This window comes from Alternaria metachromatica (assembly GCF_023757995.1).
Source record: "Alternaria metachromatica strain BMP 0045 chromosome Unknown scaffold_18, whole genome shotgun sequence".
In the NCBI taxonomy this organism is placed as follows: domain Eukaryota; kingdom Fungi; phylum Ascomycota; class Dothideomycetes; order Pleosporales; family Pleosporaceae; genus Alternaria; species Alternaria metachromatica.
In genome coordinates this window covers 260,350-280,085 of record NW_026055509.1, presented here as the reverse complement: position 1 = coordinate 280,085, position 19,736 = coordinate 260,350, and the positions used below count along the sequence as shown (strand labels likewise).

Sequence of the window (19,736 nt, the reverse complement as noted above, 5' to 3'; positions counted from 1 at the left end):
TATTTAATGCTGTCTACAGAACCATGAGTTGGATATATAAACACAACAATTGTCGACAAACTTCGACCCAGCCGGTGCCGTTATTCTGCTTAGCTCAATCAACCATTCCCAACCCCTCGATGCTTCCGATCACGCTCTCTCGGTCGGACGTTCGAATCGCGCTATCTCTTCAACTACCAAAACTAAGAGAGAAATTCGACATCGCAAGCAATAGCTAAGCACACGAACCTGCTGCGCGCCCTTACCAATCAGCCCCTGCATTCGGAAGACAGCCACCAAGGATTCGTGGATGGCCAGACGAAAGTTGTGCCTCAGGCAGAAGCCGCAAGCTCGTCAACCGGACAATTCAGGCCGGTCGGGAGTCGACTGCCTGACCGATAAGAGATACCCAACGGCTCGACAGAGGAGACCAGCCCCCAATCCTGAGGCCGTACTTGGATCCCAACACCCATGTCAACGAGGTGAATATCAAAGCCAGGATCAACGCTTGAGGTGCACTCGATGGCATGACAACAAGACGCTGCGACACTGTGTTGCAAGCTTTGCGACGAGCACCACATCCCTCGAAGTAACCAAGTCATCGAGAGTTTGCCGAGGAGGTCAAATTTGGGCAGACAGTGTGGCAATGGATGGATTCTCGCTCATTATCGTATGAACCGGACTATTATAGCGCCGCTATCCAACCCACCATCCATATGTCCATCTCTGAGAAAACTCAAGCATCCCGACAAGTTAGCTACTACACACACGACGTTGATACCTGCGGTTGCTCTTGGGAAAGTCCTACGACGATGCTTCAATTGCTTCTTGGGTTTAAGAGCCATGAGCCTTCGCACCCGTTCGTGTCGGCTCTACCATCTCTGCTGATCCAAAAGAGCGATTCTAAGGGCGGTAACACTGTTGATCAAGCGGATGACGACAACCCGGGAATAGCACGCTCACCTCTGCGCCTAGTCTGAGGTACGCGGAGAGGGTCACTGTGGAGGCCTCGACTGTCTTGCACTTCGTCCAGGATAGCACCACTCGGTATCCACTGTTTGACGTATCTTTTTGGTATATCCTCCTATATGTTCGCTCCTACGCCGCTTTCTTCGCTATGGCGGTCGACTTTCACTCAATGAACCCTTTGACTATTGTCGTGATTGTTCTCGAGTTCACACGTTTCTTTGCGGCGCGCTCTATCACGAAGAAGTCTTGACAGCTGTCACGGAGCACAAGACTCGGCGATAATAGGTCAGTTTCAGTGACTGCCTGACATCTATTACATTTCTTTCATAGCATACTTCTCCAGCCATCACTCATAGAGCTAGACCTACAACTGTGTGGGGTAATCCAGAGTCTCAATCTTCTCCGGGTACACAAGCCCACCCTGCTTCCGCACCTCATCCATAACCTCCATAATCAACACACTCTCATCAAGGCCAAGGAAGCGACCCTCTTTCCTGCCGTTGATGATAGCATCTGCCGCCTCGTCGGCTTCCCAGAACATGCCTTGGCCCTCGCCTTCTGATTGCAGTGAGCCACCGAAGCCATTGTACCAACCGCTTCCCTTACCTGGGCCCGGAATGGGGAATTCTTTCGACTCAACCTTGCCGTCTGAACCGATGATCTTGGTGGAGAGGGGACGGAAGGAGTGCCCGAAGACTTGGATCTCGCCCTTGGGGCCTTGGATGCGGACGAAGGGTTGGTCCATGTTGCCTCCGGGCGCTGTGGCGACGCGGAGCGAGGTCGTCGCTACGGCATGAACCTCGCCGCCTTGCTCTTTTGAACGGGGGAATTGCAGGATCACGGTGCTGTGCTCGTCGGCCTTGCCAGTTGGCTCGTAGTTCTTGACAAAAGCCTGGAGCTTGGGTGCCTGGCGCGAGTTCTCGGGCTGGGTGTGGTAGATGGTCTGAAAGACCCAGGTAAGGGCATAGATACCGAGATCAAGTAGGGCGCCACCGGCCAGGTCCGGGTTGACCATGCGGTGCTTCCCGTCTGGGAAGTTGTTCTCGGGGTCGAGTGCCATGCTGTTGTCCGAGATGACGCGTGTGATGGGTCCGATGCGACCAGAGGTGATCTGCTCGCGGACGTAGATGGAGAGCGGGAAGTAGCGCGTCCATACAGCCTCCATCAAGAAGAGGTTCTTGGACCTTGCGACCTCAGCCAGCTTGCGCGCCTGGGCGGCATTGACAGTAAACGCCTTCTCGCACAGCACGTTCTTGCCGGCCTCCAAGCAGAGCATAGCATTCTGGTAGTGGTGCGAGTGTGGTGTGGCAATGTATACGACGTCGATGTCCGGGTTCTTTACGAACTCCTCGTAGGAGCCATATGCCTTCGCGTCGGAGGGTGCGCCGACCTCCTTCAAGAAATCTTTGGCGCGCGATTCGGAGGACGAGGAGGCGGCAGCGACGACCGTGTGCTTTAGGTGCTTAACGCCACGTGTAGTAGGGTCGCAGAGGAGATCCTTGGTACTGTCTGTCTATTAGTAAACAGCTCCCGCGGGGTGTAGCGCGGGGTAGTTACAAGGTGACGGCGATGCCTCCAGTAGCGAGGATGCCCCAGCGGACGGTCTTTGGTGACGACATGGTGTAGATAGACGTTGTCGTAGTCTCTTGGTAAGTTGAAGGTGAGATTTTGGGTTCAACGACGAGAAGCACTTGGCGGCATCAGGCGATTGACTTTGTAGCTGTAGCTGCAGAGCTCCAACGTCATGACGCCCACCGAACTTCGGGCAAAGCGCCGCATCTCAACCCCACTCTTGCCCCTCCATCGTCTTGCCGGTGCCTAAAGGAGCAGACGGCCCGCGTCGCGACATGTGGCGGACTTAAGATGCGATTGCCGTGTGCTGGGAAGTTGATGAGTAAGGAGTGGGCGTGAATGCTGGACGGACCCGTGGACGCGTCTCGCCAGAGCCGATGCCAAGCCTCCCAACCTCCACCAGCACAACGATCAAAGCAATAATCATATACGCAGAGACGATACCAGTGTCGACAAGCATGTCATAGCTGCACTGCGGCTAGATTCCACAATCACATTCGATAGATCTGCCATACGCGTATGCACATAGATGATACCACAGTACGTTTTGGATATATCTGAAGACGAGCTCGTAGGTCTTATTGTCCATAGCAAAGCCACAGGCGGGTCAGTCCATAATGAGAGTTACAGCTTCGCCTTGCTACTGTTCTTCACGCTTTCATGATATCGGTCCCGCATCTCTCTTCTCAGCATCTTACCCGAGGGGGTTCTGGGAATCTGGAAAAGTCGTTAGCACCAGCAGCTCACGTTGGGTGAGTACTCACCGAATCCACAACCTCAATGCCACCAGTCAGCCACTTATGTCGGCTTAGACGTCCTTCGATCCACTGATGCAGCTTCTTTGAGACAGCCTCTTCCCCTTGCTTCTGGCCCTCAGTGGTTAGCACAATCCACGCCCGGACGAACAGAGAGCCATCGCCGCGGCCATTATCAACACCCGCTACGCACGCATCACGCACCAGACCTTCTGGATGGTCGAGCAGCGTATCTTCAACCTCCGTAGCAGCGACTTGGAGACCTTTGACTTTGATCATCTCCTTCAGGCGATCGAGATAGTGGATACGGTCACGCTCGTCGCGCATCACGAGATCGCCAGTGCGTAGCCAACCAGGCTCAGTAAAAATGTCCGCAGTAGCTTTCGGGTCCCTGAAGTATCCAGGGGTGACGACTGCTCCGCGCGCCCAGAGCTCGCCCTTCTCGCCTTTGGGCACGTCGTTGAGTGTCTCGGGGTCTACAACCCGAGCCTGCATACCCGGTAGCAGATAACCGATCATGCCGGGTAGTGCAGGCTCCAATCCAAATATGCCATGCGCAGCCGGGCTCGCGATACTGGCTGCTTCGCTCAGACCATAGCCACTTGGCACTGGCATCCCCGAGCCTTGAGGCAGCTTTTTGGCCAGTTGGTATGCGACATCTGGTGGCAGATATGCAGCGCCGCTCGATGCGCCGATCACAGAGCTTAGGTCGTACTTTTCAGTCAATGGACTCTGGGCGAGTTGGCGAACCAGAGGTGGTACCAGTGGAAGATGTGTGATCTTGTACTTTTGTATGCTTTTCAATGCCAGCTCAAGGTTCCATTTCGGCAGCATGACGCTCGTCTGCCTGATCATATTGACGCGAAGGATCCAGATGATCATACCGTATGAGTGGTACATTGGTATGACGCCCAGCATAGTAACGGGTGTCAACGGTTCGTCTCCTGCAAAGCGCGCGGCCTGCGTGGCAGTGATAAGCGTCTGTATTCCCGAGTGGTAACCATTACTGTGTGTGATCATCATTGCCTTTGGTAGACCCGAAGTTCCTGAAGACTGGAATAGATATGCCATTCGGTTTCCCCCAAGCAGCTTCCGCGGCTGCTCCAGCAGCTTTGAACCCTCCCTCACGAGCGACTCGATCGTACGATATCCCGACACGGTATCTAGCTGAGAATTGTCGCTAAGCACGATGACTTTGTGAGGATTCAACTTGAGCTTGAGGGGCAAATTGTCGCCTTCACCGGTTCCTAGCTTGAGCGCCTCTCTCAAAACTGGAAGTAGTGTCTCATGGCACATGATGCTGGTAATTTGCATCTTCCTGAGCACCCACCAAAGCTCATACGGTGTACTTGCCGGACTGATACCCCCGAAGACCAATTCTGATCGAAAGCATGCGTGCGCTACCATCGGATAATGCAGGTGGTTTCGCGAGAATAGCGCTAGGATCTCGCCATTTTCCTTGTCGTCTATGGGACTCTTGTCTAAACCCAATGGATTTGGTCCGTCATAACGGAAGACACGCGCCAATGCACATACTCGAGCATAGAAGCTGTGGAGTGTGACGACCTCTTCTGTTACAGCGTTGATGAATAGAGGATAGTCTTCGGGCAATGGATTGTTCGACGGAAAGCAGAGTTCGTGAATGTTGAGATCATCCGGTGTCGGTGGAAAGGGTCCAAATGGCGACGAGAATACAGCCTCGTCGTGAGGTCGATAGGTGTCTTTGGCAGGATCTGGAGCGTCAGGGCCTAGGTATCTGGACCAGTGAGGTTTGAAGATGCCATATGTCATATCGGGATTTTGAACGAAAAGATTTTGCAGAGTATTAATGATTTCCTGCAAGATATGGAGACATGGGCGCGACTACACAAAAGTGTCCCGCCAATGTTGCGTTTCTGTGGCCCTTGTGGGCTTCCGAGGTGTACTGCGCGCCCCGCGTTCTCTCCACATTTGATCCTGACGTCGCGTACGCGAGTAAGCCCAGAAACGCCGCATTATAGCCTTTCACGTGGGGCAATGCCGTGTGATGAACTGAAAGGGATGCTCTGATGTAGGGTGCTGGCTTCTTGAGGAATGAAATGACCGGAGACCAAAATGGCAGGCGGCGCTGCTGCGGTGGAACCACTTCCGTGGAGTCATTCCCTCTTCAACTTTCGTGACAGCAGCAGTCAACATCCTAACCCCAGGCGCATACCACACAGTCCAACGATATTCCGACAAAGCAGTGGCCTGTCGCGTAATGCAGTCATCTCTGGAAAGGTCCAATATGAGCTGGCATTAGACGCGTGACTTGCTTAGCCCTGCAGCTGTCGGACCCAACTTCACGTCTAGCCCAAATTGGATATTGCACGTTTCAGCTGACGGCGCGCCAAATTCGAGGATTCAGCCAACGCGATATCCCTACGACTTCTTGACGCGTCTTGATCTACTCGATCAAGACTGCAGAGAGATTATGGACCGCCTGGCATATCTGTTAGCTCTCCACACCCGCATACAGGCGCGCGGGTGTACATAGCTGGAAACCTCGCGTATGTACGAGCCCCCTGATGCAACTAGAGATCGTCGCGCTTGAGTCTCAGCCTTCTCAGCCCTCAGCCCCCAACATCGCCTTGCAGCCTGCCCATCTATAAATCCATCTCGCCACCCGCTCTGGCATGGTTGCGCGTTGTCAGTGTCCGTACCCAGGTAGCGACTATGTCTACTTACTCCGACAACAGCAATGGCAAACCCTCCAAGAGAGGCACGATCCCCGCACTTTGGTCTGCGAAACATATTCCGCACAGTGCAGACTTCCCTGACCCATATGAATTGATTGGAGATGCATACGAGAGGATACCAGTCGCAGACGAGTGGGAATTACCGGACCCGTAAGTTCACAGCATCGACATAGTCTTCCAGGTCAAGACTCACGTAATGCAGCAATAGCAAGAGCCGGCCGTATTTGGCGCACATCAAATCGCTGTCGACTTCGTGGAGGACTTTACGACATCTAGCGGACTGGATGCAGGTTAGCACTACCCCACTACGCTGGAATGAGATCAAAGAGCACCCAGAGGAACGCGAAACCCGTGCGAATAAGACAAACGTCACCTTCGTCGAGTATAGTCCTGCCACTGCACCAAAAGCTACAGCGATAAAATCACCTGCTTTGCTTCAAGAAACTCTTCAAGCTCTGTCGTTTGAGCATACGAAAGAACCTCCCCTGCGCCTCTTCATAGTAGAAGACCTATCTCGACAAGTCATTGAGCTGCTGGGAGCGCGTTTCGATATAGATCCATTGTTCTTTCGAGAGCAGATCGATGACTACGTATGGCACAACACCCGTGACCCCTGGGCGTCACCACCCAGCCTAGTCTCAAGCATGAGACATCGGCCCTGGTTCAAGATGCGCAATATGAGGTTACGATACCACAAAACAGAAGAGGACTACTTCAACTCGAGGCTGGAAGCAAACTCTTGGAACGTACTCAGACGGCCTGATAACGATGAGAACCATTGGCATTATCAAGATGGAAAGGGAGCAGTCGTGTCCATTATGCGCACGCGTACATCCATGTGGATCGGCAAGGACAAGAAGTGTGGTAATGGAACCGTCGGTATCGTCTTGCTAGATCCAACTGTTAGCCAAGGCCGGCCACTCTGTAAGTACTAACGCAACATGACAGTAGCTGAGGTACTGAATTGCCTTACTGACACTGTAAAGGGTATGATCGTAGTAACTGGTTGCCAACACCCAAGATGGACACCAAAGTTTACCCCTCAATCAAGTCTTCAGTATCCTGGTTCGAAGACATTGTCCAAATGACGACTGCCTTCCCGTGGTTTGAGCGGAAAGACGGAAATGAGATTAACGCGCAAGTCCTCGCCAAACCAACTATATACACCATCTGCGCAGAGTGGCTCATAGTGTGCGACTATGTAAGAGCTCGTCTCAGCCAGATAGAGTGGGAACTCGAGATGCCACGCCTCTTCCGCTCGAAAGGTGATGCCATTGACACTTCGCTCAAGCGTCTGCATACCTGGCGTCGGCAGATCCCAGTGTTTCGGGAGATGATAACGGAGACGTTGGAACATGCGCTTCCGGCTGCAGCGCGGCTTACTACCCCGTCTACTCAGTCCTCCGTTGCGCCCACATCACCTCTCTCGGTACGCTCGCTCTTTTCCGACAACCTGACTATAAATTACGACAATGTAGAAGGGTTCGAGGACATAGTGCCTGACTTCAAACGCGTTCTTGCCGCTGTCAATGAACTGCAGGAGCGAGTCGACCGCCTGACTAGTATTGTTACATCGGAGATCTCCATCGAAGATTCGCGTCGCGGGCTCGAGGAGAACCATAACATGGCGAGGATAACATGGCTGGCGACCATCTTCATCCCGTTGACGTTTATATCTGGGCTGTATAGCATGAATGAGAGTGTTTCAGCATTGAAGACGACGTATGGTTGGTACTTCCTAACGGCCGTGCCATTCACGCTGATCGTCATGGCAATCGGCTGGGTGGCAGGAGGCGGCAGTCTGACACCATGGAAGAAAAACACTACGAAGCAAAAGGGCATGATTGGGGGAAGAGACAACAAGAAAGCCAAGTGACTCAGGGGTAGCGCACTCTGCTCTGTCACAATGTCTTAGGTGGCAGACTTCTCTACGTTTGTCTGTCAGACGACGTACTAATGTAGTATTCCTCACAGCTCCCACCCGGGACCACCACCAAGGCTTCTTTGGCTACCACTTCCTCTCGGCTACAATGTGAATCTGAAACTAGGGTGCTGATGGCCAAGTCTATCTGCATCCGCTCGTAGCAGTCTATCATCCCGTTCACCTCTCTCTCGCTTTCTGTTCTCCCAGCCTAGGTACCAGCACTGTATGGCGGCGAGTACGATCGTTACTACCAATGCACCAAGGCTTACAGAATGGCCTAGAACATATTTCGGCGCATCGCGCTGAAGATAGATAAACGTGCCTATGAAGGCGGAGCAATTGGCAATAGAAATTACCATACCAATTCCGACTGCGCGGACATAGTGAGGCGCAAGATTGTTGGACGCCCATCCCTGATGACGGATGAGTAAAGTAATCATTTCGTATCGCAAGCGAAGCTTACCATGAGCATGGGCGAACCCTGAAAGACACCAATCGCGACCAGGAACGTCCCGGCGTACCGCACGGCATTCGTTGTCGCCACTATCAACATAACGTAACCGCATATCCCTATCACACAACCTCCTATGATGAAATAACCGCGATTCTTCAACTTGTCGGAGGCGTACGCCGTGCCAATGACCGTGATGAAAGCAGCCATGTTAGGTGGTACCGTAAAGAGCTGCGCGGTGGTGCTTTGATAGCCCATGCCGGCAATGATACTAGGAAGGAACAGCGAAAAGCTCTGTTAAGCTTTAGCATAGTCTCCGGCATTTGAGATCCGGAAAAAGCTTACATAGAGCGGAACCAACAAGAAGAACCAGATGAAAGCAGAAAGGTACGTCTGCGGGGCTTTGAGTGCCATCTTGACCCAATACCAACTGAACTTTTCATCGTCGACATCAACTTCGGTGGATCCTCCTGCGTCAAGCCTCATGCGTCGCAATGCCCACTCCTTCTCTTCATCACTCAAGAATCCTGCTGCGGCAGGGGTATCCGGCATGAAGAAGAAGCATACGATGCCGAACAAAACAGTGATTGCGCCCTCGACTGAGATCATGTCAGCGCAACACCTCCGCAACGTGAAACATTAGCGAGAACTTACTAAAGAAGATCCAGGGCCATCTTCGATACCCCCCAACCTCGATGGTTGCCAGTCCCGAAGCGAGTAGCCCACCAAAAGCCCCCGATAGAGGCGCGGCGCAATAAAAGAGACCGCTTCTCAGCAGCATCTCGCCTCGCCTGTAGAACATGGCAAGGTATATGATCACGCCACCGAGAATGCCTCCTTCACATAATCCCAGCAACAGTCTGCATGCCACCAGCCCAGCAAATGACTGCACGAAGCCCATGAACGTACACACTAGACCCCATGCCGTGATCAGAGCTGGTAGGTATATGCCGGCGCGCAAACGCTTGACGAGTAGGTTAGACGGTACGTCGACCAGGATGTACGGAATGTAGAAGACGAGGAGGGCGATGTTAAACCGAGTACCGGTTGTGATGGAAAGTTCGTCAGACAGGCCGGCTATCCTTGCGTTGCCGATGTTGCTGCGGTCTATGAACGAGAAGAGCCTAGATCTCTCACTCAGCATGGGCTTTAGAAAAGTGTGGGATGGCAGAATACCATATCCCGAACAACCAAGGCAGAATACGAAAGTCAAATTTGCGATTCAGACGCTTGTCCAGGGCTGTGTCGATCGTCTCGTCTAGTGTGATCGCCTTTTCGATGCGTTCAGTGTCTGTTTCCTTGGGCTTATCCATTGTGGCTTGTTAGTAGACTAGTCACATAGAACGCGCTTTCACGGGCAGCAAAAGGAGAAGAATGTGAACAGAAAATGGAATACAGATTAACAACACCGAAGGATCTAGCTAGTGTATCGCCTATGTCCAAGCAACTGTACATCTTCCCGAACCAATGTTCATAGGCTAAAGTCTCTCCACATTGCGGGGAAGTTTCGAAGGATCACCAATGCTGCGGGGATATCTCCAAAGAGCATGCCGAGCTATGGAGAAAGGCTTGTTGACCAGTGAGCTTCTCGCCAAATGTCTTGTGCAAGGGCGATGTGACGGATAATGTTTCCCCGAGCAGTGGGAATGAGGAGAGAAGCTGCGCGGCTCGTAAGCGAGATGTCAAGAAATGTGGCTGACGATGGCCCGACACACGTGCCGGTAGCGCGCCGTTGCCGCCACCTATTTCGTCATGAACGCCCAAAATCCTCTAGCCAGAATAATGCTCGGCAAATCAACAACACGGTAGAAAATCTCTCCAACTATAGCGACCAGCGGTGCGCAGACCAAGAAGCAGACAAAAGTGCTCAGAGAACCGTTCATGCCGGCGTCGGCCATATGCGTGTATAACTTGATACCGGCGGTGCAGATGAGTATCGATTGGACGAGGAAGTAGCCTGGGATGTGTAAGTAATTGTTCAATGACTTTGTCGAAGGGTTGCGACTTACTAAAGCTCCTCTTGCCTAGCGAAACGAAGAAGCCTCCGCGAAGGATAGCCCGGGGCAGTTCGAACGTCTCAATCAGAAGCATCGACCCAAGGATGATGAGGTAGTTGTCGACCCTCGCCATCGGTTGGTCTAGATCTACGTTCTCGTTCAAGAATCCGTCATCGTACAGCGCGGTGTGACCCCATAGCTCATTGTCGCGCATGTCTGGTTTTCCGGAGATGAAGGCGAACTGCAGCACAACACCGGTAAGGACCATCGCAGCATATAGTGGCCAGACTGGAATACCGAAGTTGCCGATCTTGAATCCTCGTTGGGACCGGGCCTTGAAGTCCATGTTGAGGACCGCATCAGCAATGATTAGGCCGGTGACGCTGTACCAGGCCCAGCTCTGTACCCAGAACGCTGCTACGATGAAAGCTAGCATAGCCTTAACTCGCCATGAGGTGCGTGTATTCGGAACAATGACCATGGTGATGTAGACGGTATAACTTTGCTGGAAGAGCACGGACACTATCCAAAGCGTACCAGATGGGAAGACATCGTTGGCGGCTTGACTAGCGTAACGCTTGTTGACCCAGAAGATCTCAAAAAGGGAGTTGAAGTAAATCAAGAAGTTCTGGATCCGCGTCGGTGCGATGGTGGAGATGTTGCCAGTAGAGGCCAAGAAGTCGGAGATGTAGTCGGTCGAGGTTGTGCTGAATGCTGCTGCCGCAAAAGAGTAGGCGATGAAAGTCGGAATCCATAGTCTGATGCCACGACGGAAGACACTCGATGCGCCGACCTCACGCGTCTTGTTGGCGAGGTAAGGTAAGCAGATAGTTCGTGCGGAGAGGAAGATGATCCATGAGTAGATCAATGCCTCGTTGGCGAAGATTACTGAAAATGACTTTCGAAGTGCGACCTGGTACGCCGGGCCATCAACATTCTTCGAGTCTGGAAGGGCGGCTGGAAGAAAGGTCTGGAAGAACACGTAGAGGAATGATTGGAATACAAACAGGCCACGAAGCCCAATGAGGTAGTTCTGGTCAGCCGACAGGGTTGTCGTTCCTTGCTCGGCCGACGACGAGGGGAAGATAGCCTTGAGTTTGGATGAAAGGGTAGGCTCCATTGTTGCAGACATCTTGTTCGATATCGCGGTAAAGATGAGGATCTCGGTGATAAAGAGGAAGAGCAGCTTACAAACAAGGCAATTTACCCTCGACTTCTGATTCCACACAGACAACAAAACCAGCACGACCCTTGGCGACTACTCGCGGCAGTAGCACCACGTCCCGTACCAAAGACCCCCCGTGGGAGACCCGAGATCAGCACCTTGGCCACCAGAACGACCACGTACCTGAAGGCGACTTTTCTTTCCGTGACTAGCACAGCATCTGCCTACCGAGCACGGGAAGCGTTGAGCTTAGTTGCAACGCAAGCTTCCGAGCACAATTCAGGCGCATGCATGCCAAGGGTCAGCTATGCTTTTTGTGGCGTTCTCTACGTCCCGCTGAGCAGTTGTTCGATAAGCGTTGACCCTAGTTGAGGCTGGCAGCGGGTAACTTTGGCGGCATACAATAGTTCGCATTTCTGGCAACCGGACCACTTACACGAGGCGGGCGGCTGTTGATCGTTATCTTGATCTCGGATTTTGAAATGTCGGCCTGCCGACTTGTAACGTTGCCGTCTTCATCATACACATCCCAGACGCACGTCGTGACGTGCTCGATGAAAAGCACCCTGATCTCTCAACAACCAGGTACCGCCGGGCAACGGCCTTCCTCAGAACCTTCCACGTGTGGCGCATGGGGCAGCCCTACTTGGGCATCTACACCTGTCAGTGACCGCCATGTCAACTGCGGCCGTCCGTGCACATTGATTTTCATACCGAACATCCGTGCGATAGGCCACGAAGGGTCGTGAAATCCGCACGTTTTCCAAAATCCGAGGGGCTGACTCGTGTGTTCACACCAAAAAAGGAAGGTCCGCGTTCCGGAGAGCAAAAGCCCGCTGAAACAGATCTTACTCACCGAAGATAACGCCGTGTCGAATTTTTCTAGCAAGTTTGCGGATGGTTCCGCCGGCCTACGATGCTGTGCTACCCGCCAGGTGTAGTGTGGTAGGTAGCATCCCACGCGGCCTAGGGAACGCACACTTGCGAAGTGGATCTACGCGCTAGCGAGCGCGTGTCGATCGCCCGCATAGTCGACTTGTAATGTCCCGGCCACCCCTGGTGCTGTTGATTATTTCCTTTTTCATGTCGCTAGGCCGATGCTTTCTGGCAACGCATCAGGGTGCAGGGTCCGTTTCAGTAAGGCGCTGCCCTTCGGCCCTGCTTCATGCTAGGATTTTACTTATCTCTGAGTTTACCTTCCGTGATAGACTGTGCGTGACAGATCGGAAATCGTATCGCCGACGTGAGTCGCCCGGGATAAGGCTGATGCTCTGCATTCCGCTGTGATGCCGCGCGTTATCTCATAGATCGAGTTTCACATGTTGACCACTCAGGAGCCAGGACAACAGAGTCAATCGATGGACAATGATCATTGGTAAATGAGAAGAGCGCGTCATTTCTCGAAGAACCTTATTTGCAACAACGGTCATCATGACAAGATGTGCAGAAATGATTTGTAGTAATAGTGATTATGATGTAATTAATCGGGTATTATATACTGATGCGTGATTCATGAAGGCCTCAGCCGCCGCTAATGGCTTGCGAGCTTCATCCCGAACTAAACGAGAGCATCCAAAGCCTTGTGCCCCTTCCCTATGATATTGACAATAAAGAAAATTAAGAAGATAATATGATATGGCCCTACTTCCTAGCTGTTGGGTTCCAGGAGCTGTACTTGACAAGCTGACGAGCGTGGCCGTAAAGACCGATTGTGGCGTTGAGAACCAGGTAAAACGGGTACAGAACCGAGAAGAGGATGATCATCCTTCTGGAGATGTACTCGGATTTGACCTGGTTGGTGATCCAAAGAGTAGCAATCAAGCAGACAATACTGTGACACGACACCGTTAGCAAGGTACAAGATTACGTCGAGGGCTGTACGAACCTGATAATGAAAAGCCACTGTGACACGGGGTACTGGAAATAGACCAGCTTCCAGAGCTCCTCCCCGGACGTCGGGAACTTGACGATAACGAATGATGCGACTAAACACGTGTACTGTGTGACGAGATAGTACGAGGACTCGCGGATGAGTAATAGCGACAAAACACCGAAGCGAGCAGTGAAGCTGCGCTTGGCGTGCTCTTCGTGCAACGGATCCTTGACACCATTCCAAACCATCTTCATGTGTCGCATACTCGCTTGAGCCCAGCCCTGGGCCCACCGGAGACGCTGCTTCCAGAACGCGCTGAAGGTTGTGGGGGCCAGCTCGTAGGAAGTCACGTTGAGATCATGAACGGTCTTGGCACCTTTGGAGAATGCGCGAAGTGCAGAGTCGATGTCTTCAGTAAGCATTGTGTCGTCCATCTTCAGATTGCGAAGAAGCGATGTGCGCCAGTAACCGTTGGATCCACAGAAGAGACCAAATCCCCACATAGTAGAACGACCGGGATGAGAGACAGCGTAAATCTTGTCGAACTCGACTGCGATCATGTTGGTCATGAAGCTGTCGTCGGAGTTGAAGATGATGCAGCGGCCTTGGACGATGTCGACATCCTTCTCGGCAACGAATCGTTCAGCGGCCCATCGGGGTGAGTTGGGGTGAGGGTAGTGGTCGCAATCGTAGATGGCGATGATGTCAGATCCAGTGTCCAGCGTGAAGTAGTAGTTGAGGTTGTCTGCCTTGGAAGTCGAGTTGGGTACCTTGATGACTCTTGCATGGGGGAAGCGCAGAGGAAGTTGGTGCAGCTCAGTCTCCAATGGCTCGATTGGCTTGGGGGTGTTGTAGAGGACGACGATGCGGATCTTGTCAGAAGGGTAATCGAGCTGTTCAAGCGCATAAAGAGCGCGATCCATGATGATGTCCTGCTCATTGGGTAGGTAGGCGACGATGAGAAGATCGAGGATGGGTAGCTTGTGGTGTGGCGTAGGGAACAGCCACTGCTTCTCCTGCGCTTGCGTGACGATTGCTCTTGCCTCGCGGCAGGGCGTGATACTGAAGAAGGCCTCCAAGACAGTTGTGCCGGCAATGTAAAAGTTGGTGCACATGTATATGAACCAGAAGATGGCAATCAGCCCGTTGCTGCAGTACATGTAGAGGCATACCGAGAAGACGTAGTAGGAGGCGACCAGACCGAAGGGCGTCCACTCAGAGATCCAGGAAGATGTCCGTCCGATCGTCTCAGTAGCGATGGAAGGAGTTTTGGTGACCGACTTCTCGTTGGCCGTAGGAGAAGTGACCTCCCCGACCTCAATTACGCAGTCCTTCGTGGTGTCAGACATCTTGAAACGAGTGTGTGATGTGACAGTTAACGATGGAAGAGGCAGTCAAAGCGAATGGTGACTATGATGGAGGGGGTGAGACTACTGACAAGGAGCGGATACAGAACATATATTCGGCCCTTGATTGCACAATTGCTTAGTGCGTATGGTAAACACCGTAGCCGACACGCAGCGACTGTAGAAGGGGCAAAACCGCCGAAGGGTTCATGTCGAAACCGTGATTACCGCCCGTGGGAGCTGGTCTCCATGCAAGCTTCGTGCTCAACTGAGATCAGCATTACCTAGCATCAACAGCGCCAAGTTGTGATAATGAGATTGGAGTGGGTCGGCCCTGCACGTTGGCCATGTCGACCCCGGTACCGCTCTACAGGTCGGGAATGGTGAATATGCCAAGTCACATGTCAAACCCACGTCCACAAGTCTGGCGGGCCAACCAGGTGCTTTTTACCAGTTGACCGCAGTTTGGTCAACGTCAACGAACATGCAGAATCGGGCGGGTTGGGGAAGGAACATCGGAGGGCCACATGCCAGCCGCTATCTTGCGGTGCATTTTCCTGGCATCCGGTGTCCACGGTGCCACTCAGGCTGCAGAAGCTGAGAGACGAGACACTGCACTGGGTATTGACACGACAATGGCATCCCGCAGCGGCGTGCTGAGCGCATGAAGCACGGCTGGGACTGGCAGTGCGATGCGGACCCTTGTCGCCTTCCGGAAACGGCTGATATCGGTCGATGCTGGCACGAAGATCAATGATCGAAACTGGGATGGTGATGAAGTTTCGTCGGGTTTGTTGAGGCAGAACGAGCGCGGGATGCATTGGGAGGAAACGTCTGTGCTAGCGTCGATGCACGGGCAGGAGTGCGGCGCACGTTTCCGACCCACCGACAGCGCGGGCACGGCATCTTCCTCAACCTTCTCGTCTGCACGTCCTACGGCGGCTAGTTAGCCCCATGCCACGACGTCCATTCTGCTTGCTATCAAGTACGGGCCTGCCAAGGAAAGCTTGCATACCTTTTTTGGCCTTGTTGCAGGGCCGCGCGCTCCCCGCTGAGGCAACGCTCCGATCATGACCCTCATGAAGCAGGCTAAGACTTTGTCCAAGATAGGGGACTTTGCAACGCCGTCAACCTAATGCCAATGCTGATCGGAGAAGCAAGGCGGCTCCTCCCCGTCCGGAGAGCAGTGTTGCAAGCTTAGGCCGGGGTCTTTACACAGGCCTTGCACAGCTAGCTGCATGCATATGTCGCAGACAAATACTGCCTTTCTGACTTGAGCAGCGGATCTGTCCCTGTTTCTGTTCAGTCACTCTCTCTCATCAGCATGTTTTCCTCTCATTTGCTCGGTCTTGCCCTGGTGCATATCTTGCCTGCGCTTGCGGATGTCACGCGTGGGCAGGACAATTGTACCTGCGGTTTCTACGACACCCAGACATCAGAGCTCTTTACTGACTCCATCATCGTCTACTTCAACGAGACTACCCAATTACCGATCGACTTCATCGCCGAAGACTTTGCTCAGAAGTATGCAAAGGATTGGGTCCGTCTGCCGTGAATGTGCCTCCAAGTCCATAGCTAATGCTTCCCAGAATGCCGTCTATCGCGAAGGCGCCTCTCCCGACAATCTCAGATTCAACAACGACTCTCTTCAGCTTGTTGTGGAACCTTCGACTGCCGAGCATCTCGTTCGAGGTGCTAGTCTGCGGACAAAGCGACGCGACATCCAGCATGGCTCTTTCCGCACTCTACTCAAGTCTGCAGACATGGATTCTGCGGGCACAGCGGCATCCATGATGTGGAAGTACAATGAGACCGAGATCACCGAGCTCAGTGTCATGAACATGAACAACCGCCGAGACCCATGGGTGGGAACCTTTGTCAACAATGAATTCACTACGCGCAACCTCGGAATGAACTACAGTCAGCTTCTCAACAGCACGGCTGCGAACCGTAACTATACTACCCTTGGTGGCGGCCTCAGCAATGGCAGCATCAACCCATGGGAGTTCACCGAGTACAGGATCGATTGGACTGCGGACTACATCAACTTCTACATCGGTGGCAACCTCACTAGGCAGGTCCTACAGAAGAACAACGGTGGCATGCCTTCTGTTCCCTCGGCCATGTTCTTCAAGCATTGGTCAACCGGTAACCGCTACTCCATGCGTGGTCCGCCTGAACGCACAGAGTCTGTTGCCGAGGTTGGCTGGATCCGCATGTTCTTCAACTCTTCTACAATGAGCGTAGATGCTCGCGAGGATTTTGTCGCCAGGTGCCCGTTGACCGATGCGTGCTCGATGGACGACATTGAACTCCGTGGTTCCACACCGTATGGTGATGACGCAACAGACAAATGGGAGCAGTACAAGGGCAAAGACATCAGGCGCATGCCGGCACTCTGGCTCTCCGTGTCATGCATCATATTCTCGACCGTCCTTATCATCCACGCCCTCATCAGACGTCTCGCTCCCAAGCTCAAGAGTGAAGCCCCGAAACCTGTCCCAGCTTCCTCCACAGAGCCGAAAGAGTCCGAGGACGAAAAGAAGAATCCGTTCAGCGACAGTACTTTCACAGTGGCTTCGCACGAGATCTTCTCTCGTGGTGGTGCCGACCAGAAAACTCCCTCCGCTTCCGAAAAGCGCAACTCAGACGACGACGACATGGCGATCGAGAGGCTCCCCGGTACCTCGACTCTCGGTGGCTCTACACCCAAGGATGGTCTCTCCAGACCAAACTCGGTATTCTTCGATAGCCGTGGGCCAACGCCTTTCAACAGCAACTTCAACACTACGCGCGAGGATCTCTACATACCTATGCCACCGATGCCAGGAACGGCAGTGTCAAGAGGAGGCGACTCCATGTTGACTATGGTCGATCCTCACGCATCGATGATGACCCCAGGCACTCCAGGCACAGCCATCTCAAGAGATCGCAACTCCATGCTCACTTTGATGGACCCGCGCGCCACCATGACCCCATCCGTTCCCATGATCGCTCCCCATGACAAGATTACAATGGAGACCGTCACCGAGTCCGCCCTACCAGCTCCTCGTATGCGCCCCCAGCCTCTACCTCAGCGACAACGTATCGACCATCTTGCTGGTCTGACGGCGCTCTGCTCTCTCGTGGTCACCCTGATGCATTTTGGTCTTACCTTCGTCCCTGCTATCGTCACACCTGGTGCAGATGCACACAACGCATCCGAGCCCTGGGCCCAGAGAATCATCGGTCCCTTCTTGCTCAACCAGATGTGGCTTGGTGTCTTCTTCACAACCTCCGTCCGTTTCTTGACCGCACCTTATTTGCGCAAGGGCAAGATGGATGAGATCGCCAAGGCAGCCGTACGCCGAACACCCCGTCTTATGATTCCCGTCGCTTCGATGGCCCTGCTGGAGTACTTCTTCATCGACGTTGGCGCGACCAAGTTCTTGCAATACATTCCTTCGCTGACCTGGTCGACCTGGCCCTACGTGAGCCGCTACAACAACTTCGGCCAGTACATTTCTGAAGTTCTCGAACTCATGTTCCTTGTCCCCAACGCCGTCCCGCAAATCACTCTGCACTACTGCACCGGTGTCCTCTGGACCATCGCCGTGCAACTCCAAGGTTCCTGGCTCGTCCTTCTCGGTGCTGTCGTGGTCTACGAGATCAAGACACCATGGAAGCGCATGTGCTACTACGCCTTCTGCCTCATCAACCACTGGTACGCTCAGTCTTGGGGCACATACCTCTGGCTCGGTCTGCTCCTCACCGACCTCGACGTGACCTACAAGTGGAAAGCGTTCCTGGCCACACGACCAGGAGCATACTACGCCACCATCACCTTCTTCTGGGCCTGCGTCGGCGCCAGTTTCGCCGTCAACGTCATTCCTAACTGGGTCGACACGGACTTCAACTTCTCGACTGCGGAACGCGGCATCCACCCCGATCCTGTAACCGGCGTAGCCATTCAGGACACAGACCAGGCAGGCTACCCGCCATACTACACGCCGCGTCTCAACGGTGTGCTCTTCGCAGGCGGCATGCAAGCCATTGTCGAACTCTCCGCCGCGGTACAATGGGTCTTGTCCACGCCTCCTTTCCTTGTGCTCTTCCCCCACGTCTTCACCATCTACCTGCTCCACGGTCTTGTTTTCTGGACCTACGGATCCTGGCTCATGGTCGCACTAGCCGAGCGCGGATTCAGCTACGGCATCAACGTAACCATTGTCGGCATAACATCCTACGGTGTGCTTTTCGCCTGTCTCCCCATCGTCACGCCCATCATCGAGGCGCTGGGTAAAGACATGACGGCCTTGGTATGGATGACAGCAACCAAGAAGTCGCCACCGAGACGTCGCACGCTGTTCCCCTTCCCAGAGGACCTCTTCACTGGCCGCGCTGTCAACGCCACTGCGGACGACAAGAAGGACGGCGGTGATGCGGAGAACGGCCTAGGTAACCGTGCCTCCGATGGTAGCACCCTCAATGGAAGCACCCCGAGTAGCGGCCGCCCCAGCAACGACAAGGGCAAAGGTGTTTCCACGACGGTCATGGAGTACAAGTTGAAGGCGTTCTCTACCGATGAGGATAGGAAGGACACGCATCCTTCGGCGCGCATGAGCCACTTCTCAACAGACTGATGAGTGAAGCTCTGTTGGTTGACTGGGACATGCAATACCCAGAAAATGTTTAATGCTGGGTGGCGTTTATTTTGTGTTTTTTATCGTACACAGTTGTGCTTTTCCTTTGCGGTCTTTTTCGTTGTAGTTATTACTCTGGAATATCGATTTAGAAGTTCAAGAAACGTTCATGTCTCAACCTGATCAACTTGCATAGTGACATTACCTAAGATTTCATGTGAGGCGAGTTTGTGTTTGTCATGATACCATGCCAAGGATCAATGGGAATGCTGATGATGATGATGATCTATCATTGCTATTCAAAGGGTTATGACTGCTATTTCGTGCCTGCGCTTTTCAGGCTCTACCCAATTACGATCCTATACA

General features: G+C 53.2%; 7 protein-coding genes across 7 annotated transcripts; 2 read left to right on the top strand and 5 right to left on the bottom strand.

The window, feature by feature from the left end:
• Window positions 1-1,312: 1,312 nt before the first annotated feature.
• On the bottom strand, window positions 1,313-2,567 carry J4E83_007331 (uncharacterized protein; the record flags this gene model as incomplete). Its single annotated transcript, XM_049334236.1, has 2 exons — window positions 1,313-2,453; window positions 2,506-2,567. The coding sequence occupies 2 exons, from the start codon at window positions 2,565-2,567 to the stop codon at window positions 1,313-1,315; spliced, it is 1,203 nt and encodes a 400-aa protein (XP_049186578.1).
• Window positions 2,568-3,144: 577 nt separating this feature from the next.
• J4E83_007330 (uncharacterized protein) lies at window positions 3,145-5,066 on the bottom strand (the record flags this gene model as incomplete). Its single annotated transcript, XM_049334235.1, has 2 exons — window positions 3,145-3,237; window positions 3,285-5,066. 2 exons carry the CDS (start codon window positions 5,064-5,066, stop codon window positions 3,145-3,147), a joined length of 1,875 nt encoding a protein of 624 aa, XP_049186577.1.
• Window positions 5,067-5,969: 903 nt separating this feature from the next.
• On the top strand, window positions 5,970-7,868 carry J4E83_007329 (uncharacterized protein; the record flags this gene model as incomplete). Its single annotated transcript, XM_049334234.1, has 3 exons — window positions 5,970-6,142; window positions 6,195-6,916; window positions 6,979-7,868. The coding sequence occupies 3 exons, from the start codon at window positions 5,970-5,972 to the stop codon at window positions 7,866-7,868; spliced, it is 1,785 nt and encodes a 594-aa protein (XP_049186576.1).
• A 796-nt stretch (window positions 7,869-8,664) lies between these two features.
• J4E83_007328 (uncharacterized protein) lies at window positions 8,665-9,680 on the bottom strand (the record flags this gene model as incomplete). Its single annotated transcript, XM_049334233.1, has 3 exons — window positions 8,665-8,966; window positions 9,022-9,491; window positions 9,544-9,680. The coding sequence occupies 3 exons, from the start codon at window positions 9,678-9,680 to the stop codon at window positions 8,665-8,667; spliced, it is 909 nt and encodes a 302-aa protein (XP_049186575.1).
• Window positions 9,681-10,109: 429 nt separating this feature from the next.
• Window positions 10,110-11,484, bottom strand: J4E83_007327 (uncharacterized protein; the record flags this gene model as incomplete). Its single annotated transcript, XM_049334232.1, has 2 exons — window positions 10,110-10,324; window positions 10,377-11,484. 2 exons carry the CDS (start codon window positions 11,482-11,484, stop codon window positions 10,110-10,112), a joined length of 1,323 nt encoding a protein of 440 aa, XP_049186574.1.
• A 1,686-nt stretch (window positions 11,485-13,170) lies between these two features.
• On the bottom strand, window positions 13,171-14,751 carry J4E83_007326 (uncharacterized protein; the record flags this gene model as incomplete). Its single annotated transcript, XM_049334231.1, has 2 exons — window positions 13,171-13,360; window positions 13,415-14,751. The coding sequence occupies 2 exons, from the start codon at window positions 14,749-14,751 to the stop codon at window positions 13,171-13,173; spliced, it is 1,527 nt and encodes a 508-aa protein (XP_049186573.1).
• A 1,321-nt stretch (window positions 14,752-16,072) lies between these two features.
• On the top strand, window positions 16,073-19,370 carry J4E83_007325 (uncharacterized protein; the record flags this gene model as incomplete). The annotated part of the gene is made up of 2 exons (XM_049334230.1): window positions 16,073-16,288; window positions 16,338-19,370. 2 exons carry the CDS (start codon window positions 16,073-16,075, stop codon window positions 19,368-19,370), a joined length of 3,249 nt encoding a protein of 1,082 aa, XP_049186572.1.
• Between the last annotated feature and the right edge of the window lie 366 nt (window positions 19,371-19,736).